The sequence below is a fragment of the Stegodyphus dumicola genome, chromosome 7 (assembly GCF_044657685.1).
Source record: "Stegodyphus dumicola isolate Sdum_Otavi_A_Nest chromosome 7, ASM4465768v1".
In the NCBI taxonomy this organism is placed as follows: Eukaryota; Metazoa; Arthropoda; class Arachnida; order Araneae; family Eresidae; genus Stegodyphus; species Stegodyphus dumicola.
In genome coordinates this window covers 14156345-14181747 of record NC_140774.1, presented here as the reverse complement: position 1 = coordinate 14181747, position 25403 = coordinate 14156345, and the positions used below count along the sequence as shown (strand labels likewise).

Genomic DNA, 25403 nt, shown 5'->3' with positions numbered 1-25403 from the left:
CTTATTTTGCCAATTTTTTAATACGGAATAATTAATCTTCTTGAAAAAGAAGAAATTTCACTTATATATAATTTTAATAATTAAATGCAGAATATAAAAATTGGCTGAGATTTTTACCTTCGATAATAATTTTAAATTACGATGAATTGTACAAATATTAAATCATTCCTGTCGTAAAATATTATATTTTAACATTATATTGTTTATTATCTGTTGTTGCTATTTAGGCTCCCTTGTCTGACGTATTCAGCCCAAGCCCACGAAATTCCTGGTGGCAATGAACGCTAGATTAAACCTGCCGTTGGCAATAGCTTTGACCACTATTTAGGTGATAGTTCCGCCGCCAGTTTTGATGAAGTACCCCCACCCCTTTCCCCTTCAACTAAACGACATGGAAGGACTTTCGGCTCGCCGCATATTTAGAGCGCCACACTGACACTATACATTTACAGACATCCACGCCTTCTTCGGGATTCAAACCCAGGCGCTTCGGCAGGGCAGTCAGCAACGCTAACCACTATACCCGTTGCGTAGAAATTTTTATCTTCTTATAATAATAATAACAGTAAAAATAATATAATAATCATTTAATATTAAAGGTATTCAGGCATTCATGCACATTTTCCTACGTATATGTTTTTTTATATCTGCAGTATACGAGAACAAAGAATTGTGTTACATGTAAGAGCTTGCATGTAATACAATTCTTTGTATTACATGCAAGCTCTTACATGCAATTCTTTGTACCTACACGAAAAATTCATCCAAAATTGTAAATTCACATTTTAGGCAAAGTATTAAACTTGTTGACTTTTCTTTATATTTAAAACTGAATGATTAATATACTATGCATTCTGTAAAGGAAATTTCAATTGTCTTCGCAGGTTACATGTCAAATAGAAAAGAAGCGATCTTCGCCATGCTGGCGACCACAAGCATCGGTGCTATTTGGAGTGGACCACAGCCCTACTATGGAGCTCGAGTGAGTTAACATAGGATTAACAAGGTGTAATTTCTGTCCTCTAACAGCACGGACGTAAGAATGTTGAATCCATATCCAGAAGCTCTCTGCAAACTTTCGCAAACCCGCTTAATGCGTTTTACAACGATTATGTGAATTTCTCACAAAGTTAATCAGATAGATAATAAAATACATCGGGTCCATAAAACTGCCAAGGTACAAATGAATGGGATAAGATATAATGATAAAATAAGAATGGCTGCACAGGCGTTATGCTACTGGCGCCATCTATTGATGAAACTATAAGATCGTTTCCTTAAAGTCTGATGGTAAAGATGGATTGGAATTAGGGTAGTTAAACAGAACAGAAATATTTTTTGAATGTGAAACGCCTCTAGAAAACGTAGTTCACGAATGAAAGATGCTTTTTGAGTAATTTTGGCTGCAGAAAAAAGGACAGCCCGAAAGTTTCTGTAAAATTGCAAATGTTTTACAGGAATTCAACCTTCGAGTCGTTCGTTCTCCTATCAATAAAATTCCGAATTCCATACTTCAGGACCCCATTCCTGATATGAAATCCTGGGGTATTAACAGGATTCATTGCCAGTGTGGTTTAATTTACATTGGTTAAAATAAGATAGCCTTGAAATTTCGCATTAAAGAATACGAGGGATATGTTAGGAAAAAGGATATACATAATTTCTCTGTAGCCCAGCATTATTAGTTCGAAAATCACACTTTTCATTTTTCTGCAGCTAAAATTATTCAGAACACACCTTCTATTGGTGAATGAGATTTTGTAATGACGTTTCGCATTCAAAAAATATTTCTGTTCTAGTTAACGACCCTAATTTCCATTCATCTTTACCTTCAGCATTTAAGGAAATTATATTTTAGTTTACTTGTTTCATCAATAGATGGCGCCAGGAACTCCTATTCAGCCATTCTTATCTTTTCACTATACCTTATCTTGTTCATTTGCACTTCGGCAGCTGAGGTTGCTGTTTCGGTAAAACCCACGAAACTAGTCCTGTGAAAATTTGGAAATATAACACTTTTTTTTTTTTTTTTTTTTTTTGTTCTTTGCTTTTTAAATTGATATTTGTTGGCCTGTTATTTTAACCTAAATTAGAATTTTCTATTGAATATTTCCCAAAACATACGTGAGTTTATGCATAAGCGCGTTTTGAAATAATTTTGCATATATTTATAACCGATATTAATAACCGATATTAACGATATTAACCGATATGTGGTTTACATTTAGTTAAAATTATTTGAAGAAATGGTCGAATCGCCTTTTTTCTCTCCCGCGCATAATGAAAGGGAAAGAAAAATAGGTTACCATAAATTCAGAATTTCGGCAAGTAAATTACTCTTGGTGCAAGCTCAAAAAATTGCGCCAAGATAAAATTTTAAATTTCTACGTAAGTTTCCCACCCAATTTTACAGAATTTAAAATGTAGTCATAGTTCTAATCGTAGAATAGAAATATGAAAAAAAAATTGTCCGTCTTTCAGCCAAAAAGTCCGATTCGATTTTGTGTCAGAATACCTGTATTAAAACAATATATATAAATCAGATATTTATTTTAAGTTGCGGTTTCGAAGAATATTAAACGCAAAATAAATTTCGTCAGTCAGCCTATTGGAGCAGGAGATGTAAAATTGTCCCCTTTTACTTTCCCAGAGGGTACCTTCAAAACATCACCCCCCCTCCCAAATACAGCTTAAAGTTCAATATCTTTATAACTTTATGAAGATTTTTTTAAATCCATTTCCTTTACAAAATTTAACAAATAACTTTAATTAACTCATAATTCTTAAAATAAAGCAAAAATGTTCTATTTTTATGAATCATGTATGTCCCTTCTAGAATGTTTATATTTCGTTGACGAACTTTACGCTCTTTTTAGGAAAATAGTTTTCATTAGTTTCAATAGATGGCACCACCACAGCTTCTACAGCTCTAATTTTTTTTTAAAAAAGACATGTCAGTTTCGAGATGCATATTAACTTTTCGTATAGCGGGTAATTTAAAAAATACTGCAATATAAATTTACATATATAACTATAAACATAATATACATAATATGCAATTTTAGAGAGCGGTCATAAGTTGACCATTAACTTATTCCTTTGAAGAATATCTTATGCTAATTAACTAGTATTATAATTTCAGTCTTTACTATAACTTCTCTTTTCCGCATTGCTAACTAGAATGAAAATTAGTTCTGAGTATTTAATATGAAAATTTAACATGAGTATAAGTTCTGAGTATTAAATTAAGTACAGATTCTTCATTATTAAATTTTTTTAAATAACACATGGCGATAACATTTGATGGCAAAAAAAGTTTAAAAGTGGTTTGGAGACATTGGAGACAACGTTTTATGGGCAAAAACTGAGTTTTGAAATTATTAACGTCTCTAGTACTAATTGAACTGACAGTATAACACAACAGTAGCTGTACAAAGGGAGATTAATTTCATTTTATTATATTTATTTCCACAAAGGAGAGTGGATAAAAGAAACAACATAAGTGGAAAATGATGAGATAGGTGTTATTGCTTGGATGCGAAATTCCCTTTCAGGTAAAAATCACATACTTAGGGAGCATCTTTCAACTTTCCTTGGTTTATAAGCGCCACTCGACTCTACTTAAGATTCAATGAGCGTCTGTTTCACTTTATTTCTTTCCACCGACAGCGAAGCAGCCGATCCACTGGGGCAGTTATATCGGCCAGGTAGCTCCGCTGACGGAATTAACCTGGTCTACATAACACACTTTGGTGCATATTGTGCTCAAGACGAGTGCTGGGGGTGCAAACAAATGCTGGATGAGTCAGCAATGAAGTGTTGGAAGAAGGGTGCAATGCGGGTGAGGACAGAAAATTTCAGTTTCACATTTACAGAGTTATAGATATATGATTACAACTTAAGTGCTGCCAGTAGGCATCCACAACGTAAACAATAAATGGATAGTTAAAATACAGATACAACTGAGTTATAATCAGCTGAATAGTGCATTAATTATGAATAGGAGCAATTAACAGAGTGGCTGGTAAAAAAAAATTAAAAAATAATACAGAAAATAAAAAATAATATTACATTAAATAAAACATAAAAAATAATACATTAAATGAAGCTAAATACATAATTCAAGGTTCACAATTCAAGGGAATAAGTATAAGCAGAAAAGAATAGAAAAAGCTAACTTAAATGAATTAACTACAAGTACAAAACATACAGGGGGCTAAATTTTTCCAATGTGATTTTATGTTGCGTTTGTTTTAAAATGTTTCAAACTGGTATATGACATCACCATTGAAAATACTTATGCTGTAGTTTTTTTATCAAGTGATATCTTTATGAGGAAACTTTGCATTTTAACCCATTTGCATAAATTTCGCGGATCATAGAATTATTGTCATTTTTCTTTCTTCCTCTTCTTCCGAAGTTCTTCCACAACTGCTCTTTTTTTTTTTTTTTTTTTTTTTTTTTTTTTTTTTTTTTTCTGCTGCTTTTGAAGTTACTGTAATTCTTTCTGTTTGATCTCATTTTTATGGGTTTTTAGTAACTTCTCTGCGTCTTCATTGGTGAAATCTTAGGCAACAGTTTTATATAGAGACATAATATCATAGATAACGAAAAAGACCTAATTGTCAAAGTGTTCAATTGTGCTGTAGTTGTCAAAGTACACTTACAGCACAATCTGGTCATAATTTTTTCTCGGCCGAAATCATGGTAAGCCACTTCTAGAGTTTTTTCATGAGAGTTAAGCAATGAAAAATATTAAAATGATTTGATAAAAATATTAAAATTATTTTTAATACAAGCCCTGAGCGTTAATTATGAGGCATAAATTATACAAAACACCTTTGAAAATCATATGTTGCCAACATGAGTGTTATTGTCATTCATCTGATATGACTTTTATTCCAATGATTTGTCCATGAATCAAATTTTTCATGATCCGAATTTCCACTGTAGTTTAAAAAGAGTCACCACAAGCTGATAATCTAGATTATTATTATTAGTGGTAATTTCATTAAATACCAATTCAAACTGCATTAAAAAAACATGAATTGATCATATTTGTTATAATATAAGGTATTTCTCCCGCCTCCCTAGCGTGCCTTCGTGGTGTAGTGGTCAGCACACTGGGCCGGTATTTCCAGAGGTCCGTGGTTCGATTCCCGGCGAAGGCGTTGCTAATGTTTCACCTTTCTTGCTTTCAAAAAAATACCCAATGTCTCTACAGTGGCGCCCGAACTAAAAGGGTTGTGGATGATGACTCTCCACACCCAGCATTTGGCGATTTGGATACCCAGTCGCCCTTTAAAAGGGGGGAGTATATAAGGTATTTCTCCCACCTTCTTGGCGTGCCTTCGTGGTGTAGTGGTTCTGCACGCTGGGCCGGTATTCCAGAGGTCCGTGGTTCGATTCCCGGCGAAGGCGTTGCTAATTTTTCAGTCTCTCTTGCTTCCAAAAAATCCTAATGTCTCTACAATAACACAGAAATCAAACATACAGTGGAAGCCAGAGAAACTGCATCACCTGGGAAAGTTTGTGCAAGTGTATAATATTTCATGTACATGTTTATGTAAAGATCATATTGTTACAATAAAATTAAGGTTGTATGATTAGCGAAGTTGGAATCCCCTATCATGTTAGCTCTAGTTAAAGCAGCTGCCATACAATTTTTTCCTTGTTTCAGTTATCCGAGTTATCCTTTCAGCGGTTAAAGAAAGAGACGAATGACCTTTTCTCCAAGTTCTACGTTATGCTGAAGATATCGCATAGTCAGTGCGACGTGTTATGACTCCATGAAATTAGGCCCAAAGGGCATTTGACAGTGATGTGTTCGTGAGCGTGGATCTCCGGAGACCGACAGTGAGAGGAAGGAGAGGGGCCGCAGATCATCACAGGACAGGAAAAGCATTTCGTAGTCAGATATGGCATATCTTCATTAAAACCTCTTCGTCGTTCGTAACGCGTCTAGAGCGTTCAAGTGAAACTTCTACAGGGCGGCCGTAACGCGCTTCAAGCGTTCTTCTAAAATTAAAACTTTTAAACGTTTAAAACGCTTTCTAAATGTTTACTTGTTTGAGTTTTTATTTTTGTTTGTTCTAATACCTCCTAGAAGGCAGTACACTAATCAGGCATTCTATTTCTAATTGAATCCTCCCTCCGGGTTTTATGAATATTCGCGCCGTTTTACATAAGATACAAGACAGTGAGAGATTTTCAACGTCTACTAAGCAGACAAAGAGAAAAAAATGAGGTTGGGAATTGGAAAGACAAGAAGGTTATACGTTTCATGAGTACAGTCCATAATAACTCTATGATTGACGTTGAAACACAGAAAAGAACTGTAGAAAACCAATAATTTTAAAGAAATTACAACAACAAAATGGGAGGAGTGGACAGCCTGGATCAGATGTTATCAAATTAATCCTGCTGTTAGAAATAAGCAGAGATATTATTACTTTTCCATTACGCTTTATTTCCTTATAATTTTATTTAATATTCATTTACATTCATCCGCTACGAAAGTTATGTATGTACAGAGAAAACAACATTCCACGCTGCGAAAAACAAAGGGCCGCTGGGGAGAAATGTTTGCGAACAGGAGAGGACGGCGAAAGGGTTAAATGGAAAATCTATGTCATTCCCAATACAAGTTTCTAGTATAGTCTAAATTTTATACTTAATCTGACTGTTTACCCTTTTAGCCGCGCTATTTTAAAGAAATCGGATGACACAATACTTCGGAAGGTCTGTATGATGCAAATATGAACATGGAACAGTCTTATATCTTGATTTGCAGCAACTAAAAAACTTTTGTGTGAACAAAATAATGCGTTAGTACTATAAAATGTTTATTTCTGTAGATGATGCAGATTTTGTCCGCCAATGTAATTATATTGGTAATTTCTGAAAAGAATGCGAATACCAATCAGCAAGACAGGAAACTATATCTTAATAATAATAATAATATTCACAGATTTTTTTTATTTCAGGCTGCTGCAAACATAATTAGAAAAATGGAAGCCAAATTCTTAATCACTATAGATCACCATCAAGATAACGGCAAAGACTACAACCTCATGGATAATCTTCCGATCATAGCAAACAGTGAGTAACACTTGTTTTTTAAATTTTTCTTAAAGGCAGATAATATTTGTTAATCTTAATTTCAAATTTGATTTTCCTGTGAGAAAAACATTATAGGCTGTAATGTCAATAACACGTTTAAACACTGACATACGAAAATATCAGAAGACAAAAAACAATTTTATTTAAATGCTTAGATAAACATTAAAAGCAAATAAATTAATAGAATAAATTAAATCCCATTTACCTGAGTACATTTCAATTGCTATTCCGTTTAGAGTGTTCCATCAAATATTTTTCAATATGTCAAGCAATATGCATTCTATTTTTTCTGTGCGTCCGCGGAGAGATATGTAACAATTTTTCACCAGCATCTACCTCCTTTTTTATTGTAATTAACAATCTTTTTAAGGGTATTGTTTATCGATTTGTTTATTTTGTTATCAAATCTTCTCTGATCGTATGCAAAGCATACACATGGAACCTTAGTATTCTGTACTGAATGAAACCAAATATGGATCTGGATAATTTATCTCATCGGATAATCGGTTTTGAGATTAGAAAGAAATTGAACTGTTTCAAGGAAATTTTTTCTCATGTTCCAATAGGTACTTTATTTTAAATAATTATAATAAATGTATTTGTTATAAATACTAATAATTAGCAACAAGAATTAACGAAAGAAGCATTAAGTTTCAAGGCTATAATTTCGAAGTTAAATAGAGCCGGCTTCTTCAGTTGTGGCTGTGAAAATATAGTAACCATAGAAATACAGCGATAGAAACGACTACTAGTTACTAGTAGAAAGAAGAATACAACAGAATGAAATTCCAAAAACATTTTTATATAATTATATCCATAAATAAACTATTTTTTCCCTAATTTAGCATACAGATATTTCATTTTTAGAAATAGTTTCCTATTTTAGGTCCCTAAATGTTAAAATCTGTCAGTTGCATGGATACAGGTTTGCGGTATCAAGCTTTCGGGCCGCATGTGAGGCACCCGAATACCTTTCAATTATATATTTGTTGAAAAGCTTTCAAGATTTTACTTATTGAAGTCCGAATTTACATTACTTTCTTTACCATTCGAAACGAAAGCGAAGGTTTACCAGAAAATCTACAAAGACCTAATTAATTTATAGTGTAATATAAATCTTATTCAAAGATTTTAAAAGTACACATTTGATACCCCTTTTATTCTTACTTGTCGAAAGATAATTTTTATAAAAATCGAAACTCCATCGAGAGTCAAGCTAATGTAAAAAATTAAAACAAATCACTGTTATTTACATACAAAAACATGTATTGATTTTATCCCCAGAAAAAAAGCTTAATGGATAACAATAAGACTTTCATTATTTATTCTGTCACATTTAAAGTTCTGTCACATTTGGAGCGCCCACCAGCGGCCGAGCGGTAAAGTCGCTGAACACTGGTAGTTCGTTCCGAGGTTCGAATCCCGCGAACGGGCTGGCTGCATGGGCGCTTTCGTGGTTTTCCCCATGTGTAACGTGTATACGAGCCAGTTTCTCTTAGAAAGTCCTCCACGAAGGCATCCGTACCATTAGGCAGATAAACCTAGTGTGCTTTGCCATAATTAAATACACCACCACCACCACCTGTCACATTTGGAAAATATATTTTCATAGTTTTCATAGTTTCATTTATTTTTAAATTAATTTAAAGTAAATTATTTAACGAGTAATTAACATACTAAGATTATTTGAAATGACTGTCAGTCCGAAAATTTAATATTTAACTGTCAGTATGTTTGAATTACAAGCAGAAACCTTTTGCAGCTACCAGCCTTTAGATTTCAGATAAAAATAAATATAAATTTGAATTTCTCTTTTGCACTATTATTGCTATTTACAGATATTGTAAGCGAAACTGGGAATTTATTTAATATTTTTTACTTTGTTGATAAAAATTTTCCATTTTAATAAAATATGATATTAAAAAAATTGAAGACACATATAATGTTACGTATTCTCAAGCTCATTGAAGTAACGTTTCTGCTGGATATCAACTAAAAGTAGCTATTTATCTTTAGTTCTAGAAAAGAGAAAGCATTTTCATTTTGAAATTTAAATTATAGAGAAAAGCATTTTAAGGAAAAAATCTGATGTGGACACCACATGACTTTCCTGTACGGTCTATTTAATTATGCGCAATATTTGCTGCATTACATTTAAACTTACTTCCTCGAATTTCATCAGAGCTATATTTCTCATTCAATCAATTCAGTTCTCACTTCGGCATAGAAAAAAATATATAAAAACTTATAACATCGCAAAATACCGAAAAACATAAAACACCAAATGGAGTTAAAAACAATTTTTGCAATTAAAATTAGAGTTTAAATTAAAGATTGCACAAAACATGTGGCCTCACTTGGCAAAATGACACTGGAGGTGGTGCAGAAACAGAATTTTCCTAGGCTGCTAAGTTTCAAGGTAAACAAATGGCGGCGTCGTTAGGCTTAGTGGAACTTAAACAAATTTTATAATATTCATTGCAACTATTGCAAGCAGATTAACTAAAGGAATAAAAATCTTAACTGGAACACAAGAACAACATAATTCAATCCCTTTTAAAGCAAAAAATACACAATTTATCAAAATATAAGAATAAAAATTAAAAATACTTAGCTCGCCGAGCCTGGTAACAGAGTGGATATATATATATATGTGTGTGTGTGTGCGGCTAATTGCAACCAAAAAGGGAGGTGCACATTCACATGTTATAGCATTCCCATATACAAAATGTCAACGCTCTGAGGCTATTCCTTTTTAACTATGCGATATGCATACATACGTACATGCTTACGTACAGACGACACGAAAAAAATATCATCTAAATCCATTTTAAATCCATTTCACAATCCGTTTTGGGAAAAAGAGTGCATTATTCTGTTTGTACGAACAGATGTAATGAAAATATCATTCAAATGAAATAAAGAGCTGTCAAAACGGATATTTTCGTTCAAATACGATATCCGAATTTTTTTCCCGATTGCACTGCTTCCTTTACTTTGTACAAGGAAATAATAATTGCTGTTTCAGATTTAAAGTCGATTTATATTCATCACATATTAATTAAATAATCAGAATGTTATCTGCAGATTTTGATATCATAAATAAAATATAATTTAAAGTCCTGTCGAAATGAAATTATAATATTCTTTCAGGTTGCCCAACTTTACAGAAGATTATTATTATACCCACCAAAGATGAAACGCTAACCAGAGGAATTTTACAAATACGAAATGGGTAAATTTGACTGCTTATTTTTTTTTTATATTTTTTTACTTCCCTTAGTGGTTAAATCAGTATTCAAAATATCAGTAATGAATTTTTCTCTTCCTTGGTACGCGTTTTCATGGTGTAAATGGTAGCAATTGAAAGATCTGGGATTTGAATCCCAAAAAGTGCTTACCTGATTCTCCGTGTTTACTCTGTATGGTTCTCCTTTATGTAAATTTAACTTAAAGTGTGTAAACCCTGTTTAGACTGTGAAACGAGTTATCACTACATATGTGAAAATATATCACAGTCCTAATAAGGTTTTAAATAACCCCTTTATTAAAGTTTGAACTTAATAATTACGCAACTTGTGCCGTACGAATTAAATCTTCGCCATTTTCGGAATACCTTTCCTTTTCAATACCTTTCTGTTACCGCCATTGCGGTAACAGAAAGGTAGAATCGTAAATTAAAGTAATTCGAAGCAGAAGACTGTAGTACAAATGGCTTAACTAAGCGTTGGATCAAATTTTTAATTGCACGATTTAACTTCGGCTAGCAAAATGGCTAATTTCGGTTAACTAACCTAGCATAGCTGGATGAGAGAAACGTACAACAGCGAGCGTTACTGCAAAAAGCTGCATCGCTGAAAATTTCGAGAATCCTGCCTTAAATAGTCATAACTCATTTGCATCCTAGTGAAAGCTAATTAAAAAACGCCGTTTTTCAGGAGAACAGTTGCTCCCTCCCCCGTGTATAGCAGGTCATACACAGGCTGGTGGTAACTGTGGAGGACATTCTCATGAGCGGCTGGGAAACCCTTAGCTGTGGAAAGACAGACCATGAAAGCTAAGGACTATCTAAATATAATTGCGGATCAGCTGCACCCTTACTTGGCGTCTGGACATGGAATCTTCCAGCAGGACAACGCCCCACGTCACAAGACTCGACCTGTGTTAGAGTGGCTCGAGGAATATAAAGATGGATTCCAATTAATATACTGGCCACCTAACTTGCCGGACATATCAGACATTCGATATAGTACATTTGGGATGTCATAGAGCGGCAGCTCAAAGCTCAAACACCACCACGTCGGAATATCTAGAATTTTCCATGACCGCTGCTTAGACATTTGGTGCAACCTGTCTCCAGTCACCTAACAAGAACTTGAGACATCCATGCCAAGGCGAGTTGCAGCTGTTTTGCAGGTCAAAGGTCACATAACGCCTTATTCAATAGGTGTTCGTAATGTTTTGGCTCTTCAGTGCATTATGCTATTCTTTTATTAAGCTGAAAATAAATTTAAGATTCGTCAAAAGAACTTCAAAACTAAACGCTATCTTAATACAAATTCCTGCGTTCTTATTAATATGAATGAAAGTCATTTAATCTGAACAGGATAATTTTTAACTTTTTGTTTCATGGTTTAGTATTTTTTAATAATTGTGATAAGATACGAATTGTAACAAGATTTTTTTGCTCATGAAGAAGAAGGATCTATGTTTGATCGGTCTTGAAATTCTCAGGGATTTACTCAGCATCTACTCGAATCTAAATTGCTTTGTTGCTCAGTTTCAGATTTCATTTTAAGGGGATTCAAAAAAATATGATTTTGAGTTAAAAAGCTTTTAATCGGTATTAATCTTTTGTTCTTAGTTGCTCCTTAGAAGAATTTCTTCAGAGTGGAAGGAATCCAGATGGTTCCGTTCCAGACATAGTATTCGAACAGCTTCCCTCCAGTCATCCAGTCTGCATTAATTTTACTTCAGGCACTACCGGTTTACCAAAGGGACCAGTACATTCAGCCGTGGTAGGTATTGGCATCTATTACATTTTTTCAAGTGAAATAAGTAGTAACACAGAATAAGATATAATTTTGAATATGCAAGAAAAATGTCCCAAAATAACATTTACACTCTTTTCACAGTATACAAAATTCTGCGCTCTTTTAAGAAAGCCACTGTTTCTTTTTCTGTTGATAGCAAGTTAAATACAGTCAACATTTTAGAGCGGAAGTTAATAACCAAGAATGCGAAAGAATAAACTATATCATAAAACCTACTTCTTATTTTAAGAAATTGCTAACATTTAAAAAGGAAATAGTTAACGATAGAACGATATCAGACGATCAAAAGCGAGCGTGAAAATAAAAAAGTGCGACACATCATAAATATCACAAAATATTACTGCTTCTTTTCTAATTGGCTATAAGTTAAAATGCTAAGGAAAAAGATTTATTGAATCGATGATATCACGCCAATAGCATCGTAATTGAAAGTGTCTAAAAAACAAATCTGTTGCAGGTAAAAATCTGAAGATTATATTTACGAAACCTGGCGACTAATCATTTGATTTTGACAATTCCCAAAAGTGGTCTATTTAATCCTGAAGTACGTCAGAGGTTTATCTGAATAAGAGTACGGGGACTTTTATTTCGATACACTCTAACGATGATTTCTATTTTTTTGGAACAATAGCCAAATTACATAAAAACGCCGATACCTAATGCAATTTGGGCAGTTTTCGAAAAGACAGAAACTGCATAAAGCTATTCTTTAAGCAAATCAACTTTCAACTTGGGAAAAAAAAAAAAAAAAAAAAAAAAAAAAAAACTTCATAACACTATGGACATCTTTATGTTGGGGAATAATATTATGCAAATAAAATTTCCATTTACTTTGCTAATCAGAATAGGAAACTAAAACTATACTTGAGCATATTTGCATAGCTGTATCGCTTCCTGGAGGTGCCAGTACCTTTAAGGCATCTGCTTTCTTTATACTAGAAGTAGATTTATTAAGGGTGGGGCACCTTTATGCCGATTCACTATTATTAAGTTTTCTGTCTTTTTGAACAGGAGTCCTTACATAAAGATGCAATACCTTTAAGCTATAAAGCCAATATCATATGCTCCGTTTACTGCTTGGTACGTGGTAGGCGTTTGTGTACACATATTTGCAGAGTTCACCATATTCCTTATGAACCAGATCTTAAGTAATTTAGATTAAAATAACACGCCGAATAATGATTATTGGAGATGTCAAACAACAAGAATCAGCTTAATATTTGTAAATTTTGAAGGACTACTTTCGTTGGTTTAACTACAAAACCATCATCCACAGCTACCTAACTGCAAATGAACGAGATAAGATACGGCGATAAGAGAAGAATGGTTAGAGAGAAATTAAGCAACTGTCGCCATCTGTTGATAAAACTAGAAAACTAAAACATAATTTCCTTAAAGGCTGAAGGAAAAGATGGATTGGAATTAGGGTCATTAACTAGAAGAAAACCTTTTTTTTTAATGTGAAATGACTCTAGAAAATCGAAGTCACAAATTGAAGATGTTTTTTGAATAATTTTGGCTCTAGAAAAGTGTGATTTTCGATCCAACAGTGCTAGCCAACTAATACATTTTTATAACTAACGCGTTTCGGACCAACATTTCGTTGCCCAGTCCTGTTGGTCCGAAAATCACACTTTCCATTTCTCTAGCTGCACTTATTCAAAAAACATCTGCCATTGGTGAATTAGATTTTCTAGAGACGTTTCAAATTCAAAAAATTTTTTTCGTATTAGTTAATGACCCAAATTCCAATTCATCTTTACCTTCAGCCTTTAAGGAAATTATGTTTTGGTTTTCTTGCTTTATCAACAGATGGCGCCAGTAGCTTACTTTCTGTCCAGACATTTTTATCTTATCTCATTCATTTGCTCTTAGGTAGCTGTGGCTGTTGGTTCCGTAGCTAAACCATCGAAACTAGTCCTGAAAAATTTACAAATATTACGGTGATTCTTGTTAATTTAGATATAAATGTCTTCTCCAATAAAGATCTTAAGTATATTATAAAGTGTTACTGTATAGGTGAAAATATGTAAGAGGTGTAAACACGTTGCAGGACAGAATTTTACAATACGTAACTAGTGTAAAATGGTGAATTTTGAATTTGTATTTTCTTCTTCCTAATCTTTTTAAACTACTTTTTTTCATAAAAATGCAACTAATACATGTTTATAAAAGAGGTTAATTAATAATGACGTTTAATACTAGAAACATAAATTTAAAATGCTATTATATGCTGTAATTTTTACTAATTCCCTGATTATATGGAGGTTTCTTATTTTCAATATTTAATAATTTTTATAAAAATTTTGTTTGTATTATTTGAAAAATTTGGAATCTGACTTTTAAGACTTCTTTCTCTTTCCCAGACGCTTATTGCCTGCTATGCAACAGCTGCTTTCCACGACAATCTGAAAAGCGATGATGTCGTCTTAAATCTGTTTCCGGTAATTTTATTTCTTAATATTTTTGAGCACGTAATTCAACATTTAAATGAATGTCTTTTATGAAATTTTAATTATTTCTTCCATATTATCTTCAAACATCGAGTAGTATGAAGTGTATATATTTTGCATAAGCAACATTTTTCATGATTAAAGCCTTACGATAGCTCTTTCGGATAAATTTTAATGGAATTGTCAAAGGAATAAAAAATCTGAAAGCTTTCACATTTTTTAATTTTTTAACTTTTTGTGCGTTATTCTTATTTATTAAATATCATGTTCTCCGCACTTAAACCATAAAATTCAATTCAACAGCAATATCACAAAATGATTTTAAAAGGAGCGGATCTTTAGAATTTCCGGTACACAGTCTTGCACGCTGGTGATTAAAATATTTGGTTTTTTTTCGTACAATGTTGCGATTGCTCGCTTTTAAATCGTTGAGTCTGTTAATCAAAAATTCTTTAAAGTGTAACGAAATATGAAATCGATAATAAAACAACTTCCATATTAGGGCTTCAAGATGTCTATATTCTGAGGAGATTACGTTATTCAAAATTTTATATCTCTAGACACCGTTGTTTTATTACAGTGCGAGAAACATACATACATTCATACAGATTCTTCATTATTTAATTTGTTTAAATATAACACAGGGTGATAATATTTGTTGGCAACAATATGAAAAGTGAAACTTGCATTTAAAGTTTTCAAGCAAAATGCCTTCTGGGCTAACACCTTTTGGGCTAAAAAAAAAAAAAAAAAAAAAAAAAAAACTGAAAAGTTTCAGAATTTAATGGTCGCCCAAAAGGGTTCCTTATGTTTCCTTACACTGACGCTAAGATCGCAATCTATTAGTCTGCTGTAGAGACAGGATTAATTAGCAACCACGGACCTCTGAAATACCGGATTAGTGTGTGGCCCCTACACCACGAAGGCACGCTAGGAAAGCGGGAGAAATACCTTATATACTTCTCTTTTCAAAAGGCGACTGGGGTTTTCAGGGGACCCAGTCGCCAAATCCTGGGTGCAGAGAATCCTCATCCAACAACCTTTTAGTTCGAGCGCCACTGTAGAGACATAGGATTTTTTGGAAGCAGGCAAAATGGAAAATTAGCAACCGCCTTCGTCTGGAATCGAACCACGGAACTCTGAAATATCGGCTCAGTGTGCTGACCACTGCACCACGAAGGCACGCTAGGAAAGCGGGAGAAATACCTTATAATGCTCACCCCTTTTTCTTTGTCTTTAGTTTTATTGTTAAGCACATTTTCTTCGCATTTATGCCATATGCAATTCAACAGCAAAGTTACAAAAAATTTTAAAAACAGCATAGTAGTTAGTATACGTTAATTTCCGATGCAGCCTTAAGTGTTAGCATACATTTTGCTATTTTTTTCAGCCTTTTCTCAGTTCATTATACCAATGTTCAGTTTCCTTTTTAAGAAGGCTCTGTGAAACTTTCTTTCTTTTTATCGTTAAAGCTTTGTTTTTTTTTCCCCTTTATTTATTAAATATCACATTCTCGGTACTTAGGCCATGTAAACTTCGATTCAACAACAAAATCACAAAGTATTTAGAAACAGCATATCATTAAAATTTCCAACAGGTAGGCTCGCGCGCTGGAGGTAAAAATATCGTCTTCCGTATAGTGTTGCCGGTGGTCGCTTTGAAATCATGGAATTTGTTAATAAAAAAAATTGTTAAGTTTTAAAAAATAGGAAATGGATAATAAAACAAATTAGAAATTTTAAAACGCGAGCTTCCAGGTGCCCTTGTACGCATGATGTGGGGTTGGTGGTGTGGTGTATTTAATTACGGCAAAGCACACTAGGGCTATCTGCCTAAGGGGAGGGATGCCTTCGGGGAGGACTTTCTAAGGGAAACTGGCTCGTATACACGTTACACATGGGGAAAACCACGAAAACACCCATGCAGCCAGCTCATTCGCGGGATTCTAACCTCGGACCGAACTACCAGTTTACAGCGACTTTAACGCTCGGCCGGCCGCTGGTGGGCCTGTACGGATGAAGAATTACGTTATTCATAATTGGATGAAAGTACCGTTGCTTGTTCGTAGTGCGTGAAACATGCGTTCATTCATGCTGGAGCTTCATTATTTAACTTCTTTAAATATAATTCAGGAAGACAATAATTGGTGGCAACAATTTGAAAAGAAATACGCCGTTTATAATGATTCAACGCTAAATGCCATTTCAAGACTAATATCCCATTTGGGACGGAGGTCTCTTTTCGGCTAAAAATTAATGAAACTAATTTGGTTTGTTACTATTCATTTATGTATATTTATTATAGCTACTTTTATTTATACATGTTACGGAAAATGTTCTAAGTCATCAAAAGTTCGAAAGTCGTAAGTGTACGCATAATTTCTTCCGTTAAAATAGCAAATCATCCTCCAAATAAGAATTTTTCCCACTTTATCCTAAATGATGTTCGAAATTAACGCATTCCGAATAGTTAAAATGTAAAAACGTTTTCTGCTCTCTTTTGCTTTCTCTCCTTAACCATTTCCTAAAAATGCCACTCGCCAGCGTTTTCTCTTCACTTTGTTTCAAGCTAGTCGCAAACTGCTGCCTGTGTAATTCAAACTATCAAAAACTATCAAAGTTGCACTAATAGCTAAGTAATTTAGCTATTAGTGCAACTTAATGATTTTTGATGATGTATCAAATTAATGATTTTTAATGATTTTCGATGATGTATCAACTTAATGATTTTTAATGATTTTTGATGATGTATGAATGAATGTATGATTTTATCATGATTTTTGCAAAGTCATTGCCTTGTTAATAATAATACATTTCAACCTTGTAGGTTTATGTTAAACTAACCAGGATTATGATTTTGATCTTTACGTCTACTTCTTCTTTCCGTATTCCTCACCAGAATGCTTCTTTGCTTTTAGTGTATAAAAACTGAGGGTTTTGAAGTTTACAAACAGAAAGGATATTTAAAACCTCAGCAATGTCATACTATTTCAGACCTAGTGATAACTCACTAACATGTGTAGTAGGGTTGTACAGGACTGTCAGTATCCAGATTAATATGAATTTTACAAACTTTAAACTGCTTCTTCGTTTCCCACTTGGTTCCACTGATTGATTCTATCAATGATCCTGTTGAATGATTGATTGATTCTATCAACAACTTTCTTGGCTGATGGATTCTAGCAACTTCATTATTTAACAAGCATTTAAATTTTAAATGAAATTGAATTAAATTTGCTTTTTACGAATAGAGAATGTTTGTTAAATTCAAATTTCATTCCTTGCAGCAATGATGCAAGACAATTATTTAAATTTAATTTTATTATATTCTTTTTAAACTTTATTATTTAAATATAAGAGAATAAATAAATAATACTATGACTTCTCCTTTCCGTAAAATTGATGAGAACGTTGTCATGAAGCTAGATTTATAGCCAAGATTCAAGACTGTCACATAGAAGCAAATCTTAGCAAGAAATCCGCTCTGTATGTATAAGAATTAATTATCAAAATCATTTCTGGAAATTGCGAACGACCTTCTGTAGCTGCCTAATTAAGAAGGGCAATATTAAAGTGGTGTTGTGATCATCTAATTGGATTGCCTCAGATTGGCACAACGTGCTGTTGATGAACAAATCCAAAATTGCCATGGGATCAGATGATGAGCGTGGAGTGGTATAGAGAGAATGACGCACACTTAATGGCCCAAAATATTGAACGTGACGCATTTATCGTGGTTGATTGGTATTTCAGAGAGAAAAACGCACCCAACTGCGTATCTTTAAGATGGTTCTACAACGGCTACGCGGTATCGGATGAAGTTCTACACCCCATTGTGAGGCTGTACGCTGCAGCAGTTGGTCCTAGTTTACTCCATATGGATACTAATGCCTGTCACCATAAAGCGAGTCGCCCAGACGGTATAGTGATTAGGGAAGGTAAACCGCTGAGTTGGCTTCCGACTCAGGTATAGATATATGCATGCAGAATTGGTTACCAACTCGGCGGGAGTCAACCACTAGCTACCAGGCCGCAGCCCTGGGCAGCCCCGGCTGAGCAGACGACATTTATAAAATTCAAAAAAGAGATATGCATGTGCATACAGGGCACTTGAAGAAGAGTGCAACAATGTACATAGAAATATATACATGTGCGTACAAGGCACTTGAAGAAGAGTACAATAAAATATATGTATATACATATAAATACCAACTCATATACAGATATATACACACTTACATACATGTATATTCCGAAACAAATAAAAATGTACATACTCTTACTCATATTGATATATACACCCATACATATACGTTATCATGATAGTTAAAGTTTACAAGAAGAATGCCATTGAAGTACGCGTGATCCTTAGTATAAATTAGGTACCATAAATAAAAGATATAAATATGTACAAATACATAACAGCATTCAGATACAGTACGAACTTTATGTATGAGAACCTGGCACAGCATAAATACAAAACTACATATTGAACATACTTATCTCACACTCTGTTGCTGACATATTGAACAAGCTTATATAGGCTTTGTGACTACTATCTTCCAGCTTCAGAAGAGTATTTGCTAGTACAGTAGCCAATTATTGTTTTCAGTCTCTGCTGGACAACTCTGTTACTTTGTAGATTCTGGAACCAATTTGGCCAGAATCTGGCTCCTGGTTGCTTGAGACTGTTAAGTGCTCGTGGTTGGGGAGCCTATTTATGGTGACAGGCATTAGTATCGAGGGGCCCGGGTTCGAATCTCGGAGAAGATGTGGATGTTTGTAAATGTATAGTGTCGGTGCGGCATGGCGGCACTCTAAATATGCGGTGAGCCGAAAGTCCTCTCGCGTGGATTGGTTGGAAGGAAGAAGGGGTGGGAGACCCCCGAATCCCCTCTAGGGTTCTCTTCTTCAAAATTAGGGGTGGAGAATGGAAATTTAACCTCTCTTCGGAGTAGGGTGTGGCAACCATTGTTCCATGTAATATGAACATAACAACAACCATAAAGCGAAAATCATCAATGAATAACTAGAGAGTGAAGGCATCTCTCGTATAAAGTGGCTGCCTTATTTTCAGCCCGAGGAAATAAAAAACTCATAATTTTCTCAAGAATTTTTGCAAGTTTTAACTAACGAATTACTGATTTTTAAAGTCATCCATATTTATGCCATTCAGATAGGTAAAAAACACTTTACGTTATTGTTAATTTAGATTCTCTTTCCAGCTTTCTCTGTGTTTTGACTAAATATTGTGCCAGGCATCAGATACTAAACAAGAATAATTTACGACATTTTGCTGTAGAACGAAACTGGTTATTTATATAAGTGTGGGGCTATAAAAGCGTATTTTGGAGCGAGATATGTATTTCGTGAAACAGGACGTTTACCAAACTAAATAATTTATCATGTAAAATTATCAGCACATTTTGAAGCTGAGAAAAAACGTAAAACAAACTTGACATTTACATAACATTTACACGTAAATATAGTAAACTTTAATACGATTTTTTAAGTTTCCATTTCTTTTATTGTATGCGACAATTTCAATGAGTATTTTTTTTATTAATGAGGTAGTTTTTAAAAGTTTTTGTGATAACATACTTTTTTACTCGGATCGGATATAACAAATCAATATTTGGTCACTTGAAGTTCGTTACAACGATGTTTGAGTATAATAAGACATTCATTTCGTTACACAAATGAAATCAATATTCGAAATAAACGAACACATCATAAAATAATAAACATCATTAGAAATGAAGACACTGAGCTAAAAAATGGCATTCAAAGAACTAACAATGTTTACAGAAGAATTTGAACAATGTCATTGAGCTTAGATCACAAAGTTTTGTTTTTCAAATGTTAATATATATTTCGCATTACGTACAATTAATTGTGCACCATAATGGATACAAACAACTTCTTAATCATTAGAAACGAAGTCGCTGATTTTAAACATCATTAAACATGAACACACTAATTGAAATATCATTGGAAATGGAGACATCGAGTTAAAAATCGCATTAGTGAACCAACAAAAGTAGCTGAAATTTCAACAATGTCGTTGAGTTGAACTTGCATAAAATGATTAATTAAAACGCTTCATTTTTAAATGCTTATATACCCCGGGTTATGTACAATTCAGTTATGCTCTATAATGTATAGAAACAACTTACATATACTTTCACATCATCTGCTATTATTGCTGTTATTCAAAGCTTTTTTTTTTAATTTTTTTTTTTAATTTTTAATTTTTTTTTTTTTTTTTTTATTTTTTATTTTGTGTTGTTTGATAGACTGCTTTGTTTTACACTGAATGTTTGCGAGAGCGGTTTTTCCCATTATTCTGCAAACAGAAATAATAAAAGTTTTAGACAAGACCTAGTTAAGCAGTCTTGATTAACCAGAAGACGATTGTTTTGCTATTACGAAGAAGAGTAAATTAAAGCTATTCATACTACATTATTTACATAAAATTAACATATATTATAGTGCTTCTGAAAATTTAATGCACACTTTGCTTATATTATACTATCAAATGAATAAAATCCTACCTTTAAGAGCAGAGAGCATGTTAAAATAGGTTCAAAGAACAAATTAAGCGTCTAGCGTATTATCGTTTGTTAGAGTAAAAGAAAAAGAACGGCTCAGCACATCTTAGGAAAGCGGAAAATGCATTTGATAACAAGTGCGTCAATTTCTGACGTATCTTTTTTTTTTAAAAAAATTAATTTTGTTTACAGAAGCTTTTTATTATTTACTTATTTGTCGAGTTCTCTTATCTTTAATATTTACAGTTTTAAGCAGTTATTGAACTTCCTTATCTTTAATATTTATGCAGTGCCGCCGAATGTATTCTGCGCCACTCAATCACGTCTTTCTAGAAATAAAAATTAAAAAATTCTGAAGTCAGAAATTCTGGAGAAGTACCAAGGTATATGGAATAATGTTTTCATTATGATTTCCATGTTATTATGCTTATATACAACAAGAAAAAACATAGTAATAGGCCAAAATTAATTTTTAACTATAGATGCTTTAATTTTAGTTTATGTATATATATAGATAGATAGATAGATAGATAGATAGATAAAAAGATAAATGTATAATTAAAAGGGAATACTCCTATTAAATTCTATTTAAAATTAAATTAAGAAAATTACTTAAAAGTCTTTCCTTACATTTAATTATTAGTCCAAAGGGGCAATTTGCCCAGAAGCACTATTAATTTCATTTTGCGTTGATTCACTACAAGCGTTGTTTCACTTTTCTAATTGCTGCCACCAAATATTATCGCCCTGTGTTATATTTAACGAAATTAAATAATGAAGAATCTGCATTAATGTATGCATGTTTCTCGCATTGTGATAAAACATCGGTACCTAGATTCATCAAATTTTGAATAACGTAATCCTCCTCAATATGGGCGTCTGGAAGCCCAGATTTGGAATTTGGAATTTGTTTATTATCGATTTCATATTTTGTATTACTTTAACAAATTTTTGATTAACAAACTCAACGATTCCAAAGCCAGCAATGGAAACACTGAAGGAAAAAAAAAAATTTTTTTTTTCCCGTGTCCAGCGAGCGAGACTGTGTACCGAAAATTTTAAAGATATGCTCATTGTAAATAAATTATTTTGCGATATTGCTGTTGAATTGAATTTTACGGTTTAAGTGGAAGGAATATGACACTAATTAAGTAAGGTAACACAGAAAAGGAGTGAAAAAAGGATAAGCGAGTAAATACAGTAGTTGATGTTGATATTGGACTATTTTTGCAACGTTCAAGTAAGCAGTTTTACTTATCTCTGCTTATCGGTCGTACTATTTTATTCTTAATAGTTTTTTTTTTTAATGAAATGTCATTTTAAAAAAGGTTTTGGCCTTTAACTAAAACGTAAGTCACTTTGAAATAAGTAAATCAGTGTTACTATGGCAACTTTGAAAATGTGCCTGTTTATCTTTAATAGCTCGTACTTAACCAAGTCATGTAACAGACCTATTTAAGTGTAATTGAACTATTTTATTCATGTCATGAACTGTAACCGAACTATTTTATTTAAACGCCATCTCGTGGCGATATGAAAAAACGTCAGTCGACCTCCAGCCGCCATGATGAAAGCTTACTATGTTATGTTATTCTCAATGTTTGATGTTCCATTTGGTATATGTTTCATTTTTTATGTATATTTCTTTTGTTTGTAACCGTTCCTGTGTGCTCTGTTAATAAATCCTTTTAAAGCTAGCCGGCATTAGTGTCTATTGAGGAACGGCTACATCACATTGGCGCCCAACTAAATTTGAATCCAAAATAGCGCAACAAAATGTTTAGAATTTCCGTTTGGCTTTAACAAGCTCTTACTCCCGAATTTAACTTTTAGTTGCTGGAGATCGGCTCAGTTTCTTTTCAGGTGTGGACTACTGGTCAAATATTCTGGAAACCAATTCTGGAATTAAAATTGTCATACCGTGCTGCTAGCACATCGAATCATCAACTGGACAATTTCAACGGAAAAGATAAGTTTCGTTTACATTATCGTTTAATCTGAGTTTAAAGTTCTTTTAAACTGATTATTTATTATAAGCTGCTTCTTAAAGCAAATGTAAATTCTTTACTGAAATCTCATTTATTGATACTACATAAGAGTATTAAACGAAAGCAAACAGCTTTCTGTTAACCAAACGTTATTTCTTGAATTGTAATTTGTTATTTTAAAATGTTAATTCGCATAGTAAATTAATTTGTGAATAATATTGTTTCACTGAATACATGTTTTGATGTTAAAGTTTGAATATATTCATGGACGTTGTTCATTAGAATTTATTAGTTTCGCTTCTGCATACAGCAGCAGATGTTTTCCCCCCGCGGAAATGTTTAGACTAGCGATGATTTATGATGTGTTTACGTCAAATCTTTTATTATTTTTATTTCCTTTGAGTGCTGTTGTTCCTTATTAAATGTTTTATTCTACATAAAATAAAATATTGTACTTGTTGATTTATCTTTCGACGAACATTTTGAGAAGATGATTATAGTATAATACTTTAAGAAAATACGATTGTTTTCCTTTAATGAATGCATGTCTTAAAAAATATTTCTTGAAGCGAAGGAAAATAATTATGAATAAAATCGAATGACTATTTAAATAAAGTAAAAGAGTTACTAAGTGTGTGTTGCTTAATCAGCTTAATATTTTGTTAAGATTAAGATTTCGAAGAATTCAGCTTAAATATAAAAGCTTATGGTAAGACATTTATGTATGTTTTGTATGTTTTGCTAACTAGTAAACAATTTTTGAGCAATTTATTATATGTTATTTTCTTGATACAAGTTGAATTTATGAGGGCATTTTATGATATTTTTACGACTTCGAAATAATAAACTTTGTGAGTATTATTGTTTACATTTATAAATACTGTTTAATAGTGGTATATAAATGTACGAGTAACATTGTTTACATTCATACATGCTGTTTAATAGGGGTATATACATTTTACTTAAAGGTATAATTATTAATTCTAAAATACTGTATTGTGAATAAAATCGAAATAACAACAAATTCAACTTCATCTCTTCCCTCCCCCTGACCTCTCATATAATTATGGCTTACCTTGCCAAAGCACGAAAAGAGGATTTAAAAACTCTAGCTGCAGAACTGGGTTTCACTGTAAACGACACTATGCGAGTAATAGATCTTAAAGATCTTATTGTCAATTCTGACACTTATGATGAGGCTTTTACCAGGAATCTTCTGGAAACTTTAATCGAAACTAGACAACAAAAACAACGTGAAAGCAACGATCTGGAGACACGTCAAAGAAAAGAACAAGAACTTTTATTAGAATTGGAACGTTTAAAATTAAACCTGGCAGCTGCTAGCTCAAACCCTAACTATGCCGCCTTTGCTTCAAATGCAGCTATTGGAACAAATATTCAACACCTAATCCCTAAATTTACAGGAACTTCTGACATTGCAACCTACCTGAAAATTTTTGAAAGACAATGTGAGAAAGTTAATATAAAACAAATAGATTACATTACTCATCTCCTACCTCTTCTGCCTATAGACATTTCGCAAATTATTTTAAGAGAACCAAAAGACAAATTAGAAGATTATTCTTACATCAAGAAGATTCTGCTATTCTGCTTCGAATTAAACTTACTACACACCAAAAACACCCTGGGTCTTTATGGAAAGATTTTACTTACGAATTAAACAATTATCTCGAAGAGTGGCTTCATAGTCTCGATGTTACAGACTTTGAATCACTCAAAGACTTGGTCCTGACGGATCAGCTTAAAAGAAGAGTCAGTAGTGACGTTAAGGAGCATTTTATTGATACTTGGGGAAAAATAAAGAGTTCATCTGAATTAGTACAGAAATTGGATGATTATGAAGCTGTACGTGTTAAAAATACGAACTATAAAACTCAACTTCCTGGCAGGCGAATCTATTCTTACAAACCGACTAATCCATCCAAACACAAAGTAGAAAATCGAACAAGTGACATACAGGGAACTCATAAAACCTTTTCAAATCGTGTTCAGCAACAAACAGAGGAAAAGCGACCTCCTTTAACATGCTATGGGTGCGGAAAAACTGGTTTTATCAAGTCTAAATGTCCAGACTGTAACCCCCCAAAGACTTCAAATTCATCAAATTTTAGCACTATCCAAATCCGATCCTGTTTATCTTCCACTCGGACTGCTGTATTTCCAATTAGTATTGGTGGTGTTTCCGGTACAGCTTTCGCCGACACTGGTGCTAGTC

At 33.2% G+C, this 25403-nt stretch overlaps 2 protein-coding genes across 2 annotated transcripts in view; one reads left to right on the top strand and one right to left on the bottom strand.

Moving 5' to 3' along the window:
- Positions 1-21302, bottom strand: part of LOC118181549 (acetoacetyl-CoA synthetase-like) — a 162134-nt gene extending 140832 nt beyond the window's left edge. The window contains exon 1 of the mRNA XM_085819898.1: positions 21183-21302. Within this exon, the coding sequence (XP_085676024.1) occupies positions 21183-21201 (19 nt within the window). The 5' untranslated portion in view covers positions 21202-21302. The remainder of the gene's footprint in view (positions 1-21182) is intronic.
- The window catches only part of LOC118192183 (acetoacetyl-CoA synthetase-like), a 101531-nt gene that overhangs the window by 43261 nt on the left and 32867 nt on the right, over positions 1-25403 (top strand). Inside the window, exons 6-10 of the mRNA XM_035363088.2 lie at positions 885-982; positions 6987-7101; positions 10276-10357; positions 11987-12140; positions 14543-14620. Of these exons, the coding sequence (XP_035218979.1) occupies positions 885-982; positions 6987-7101; positions 10276-10357; positions 11987-12140; positions 14543-14620 (527 nt within the window). The remainder of the gene's footprint in view (positions 1-884; positions 983-6986; positions 7102-10275; positions 10358-11986; positions 12141-14542; positions 14621-25403) is intronic.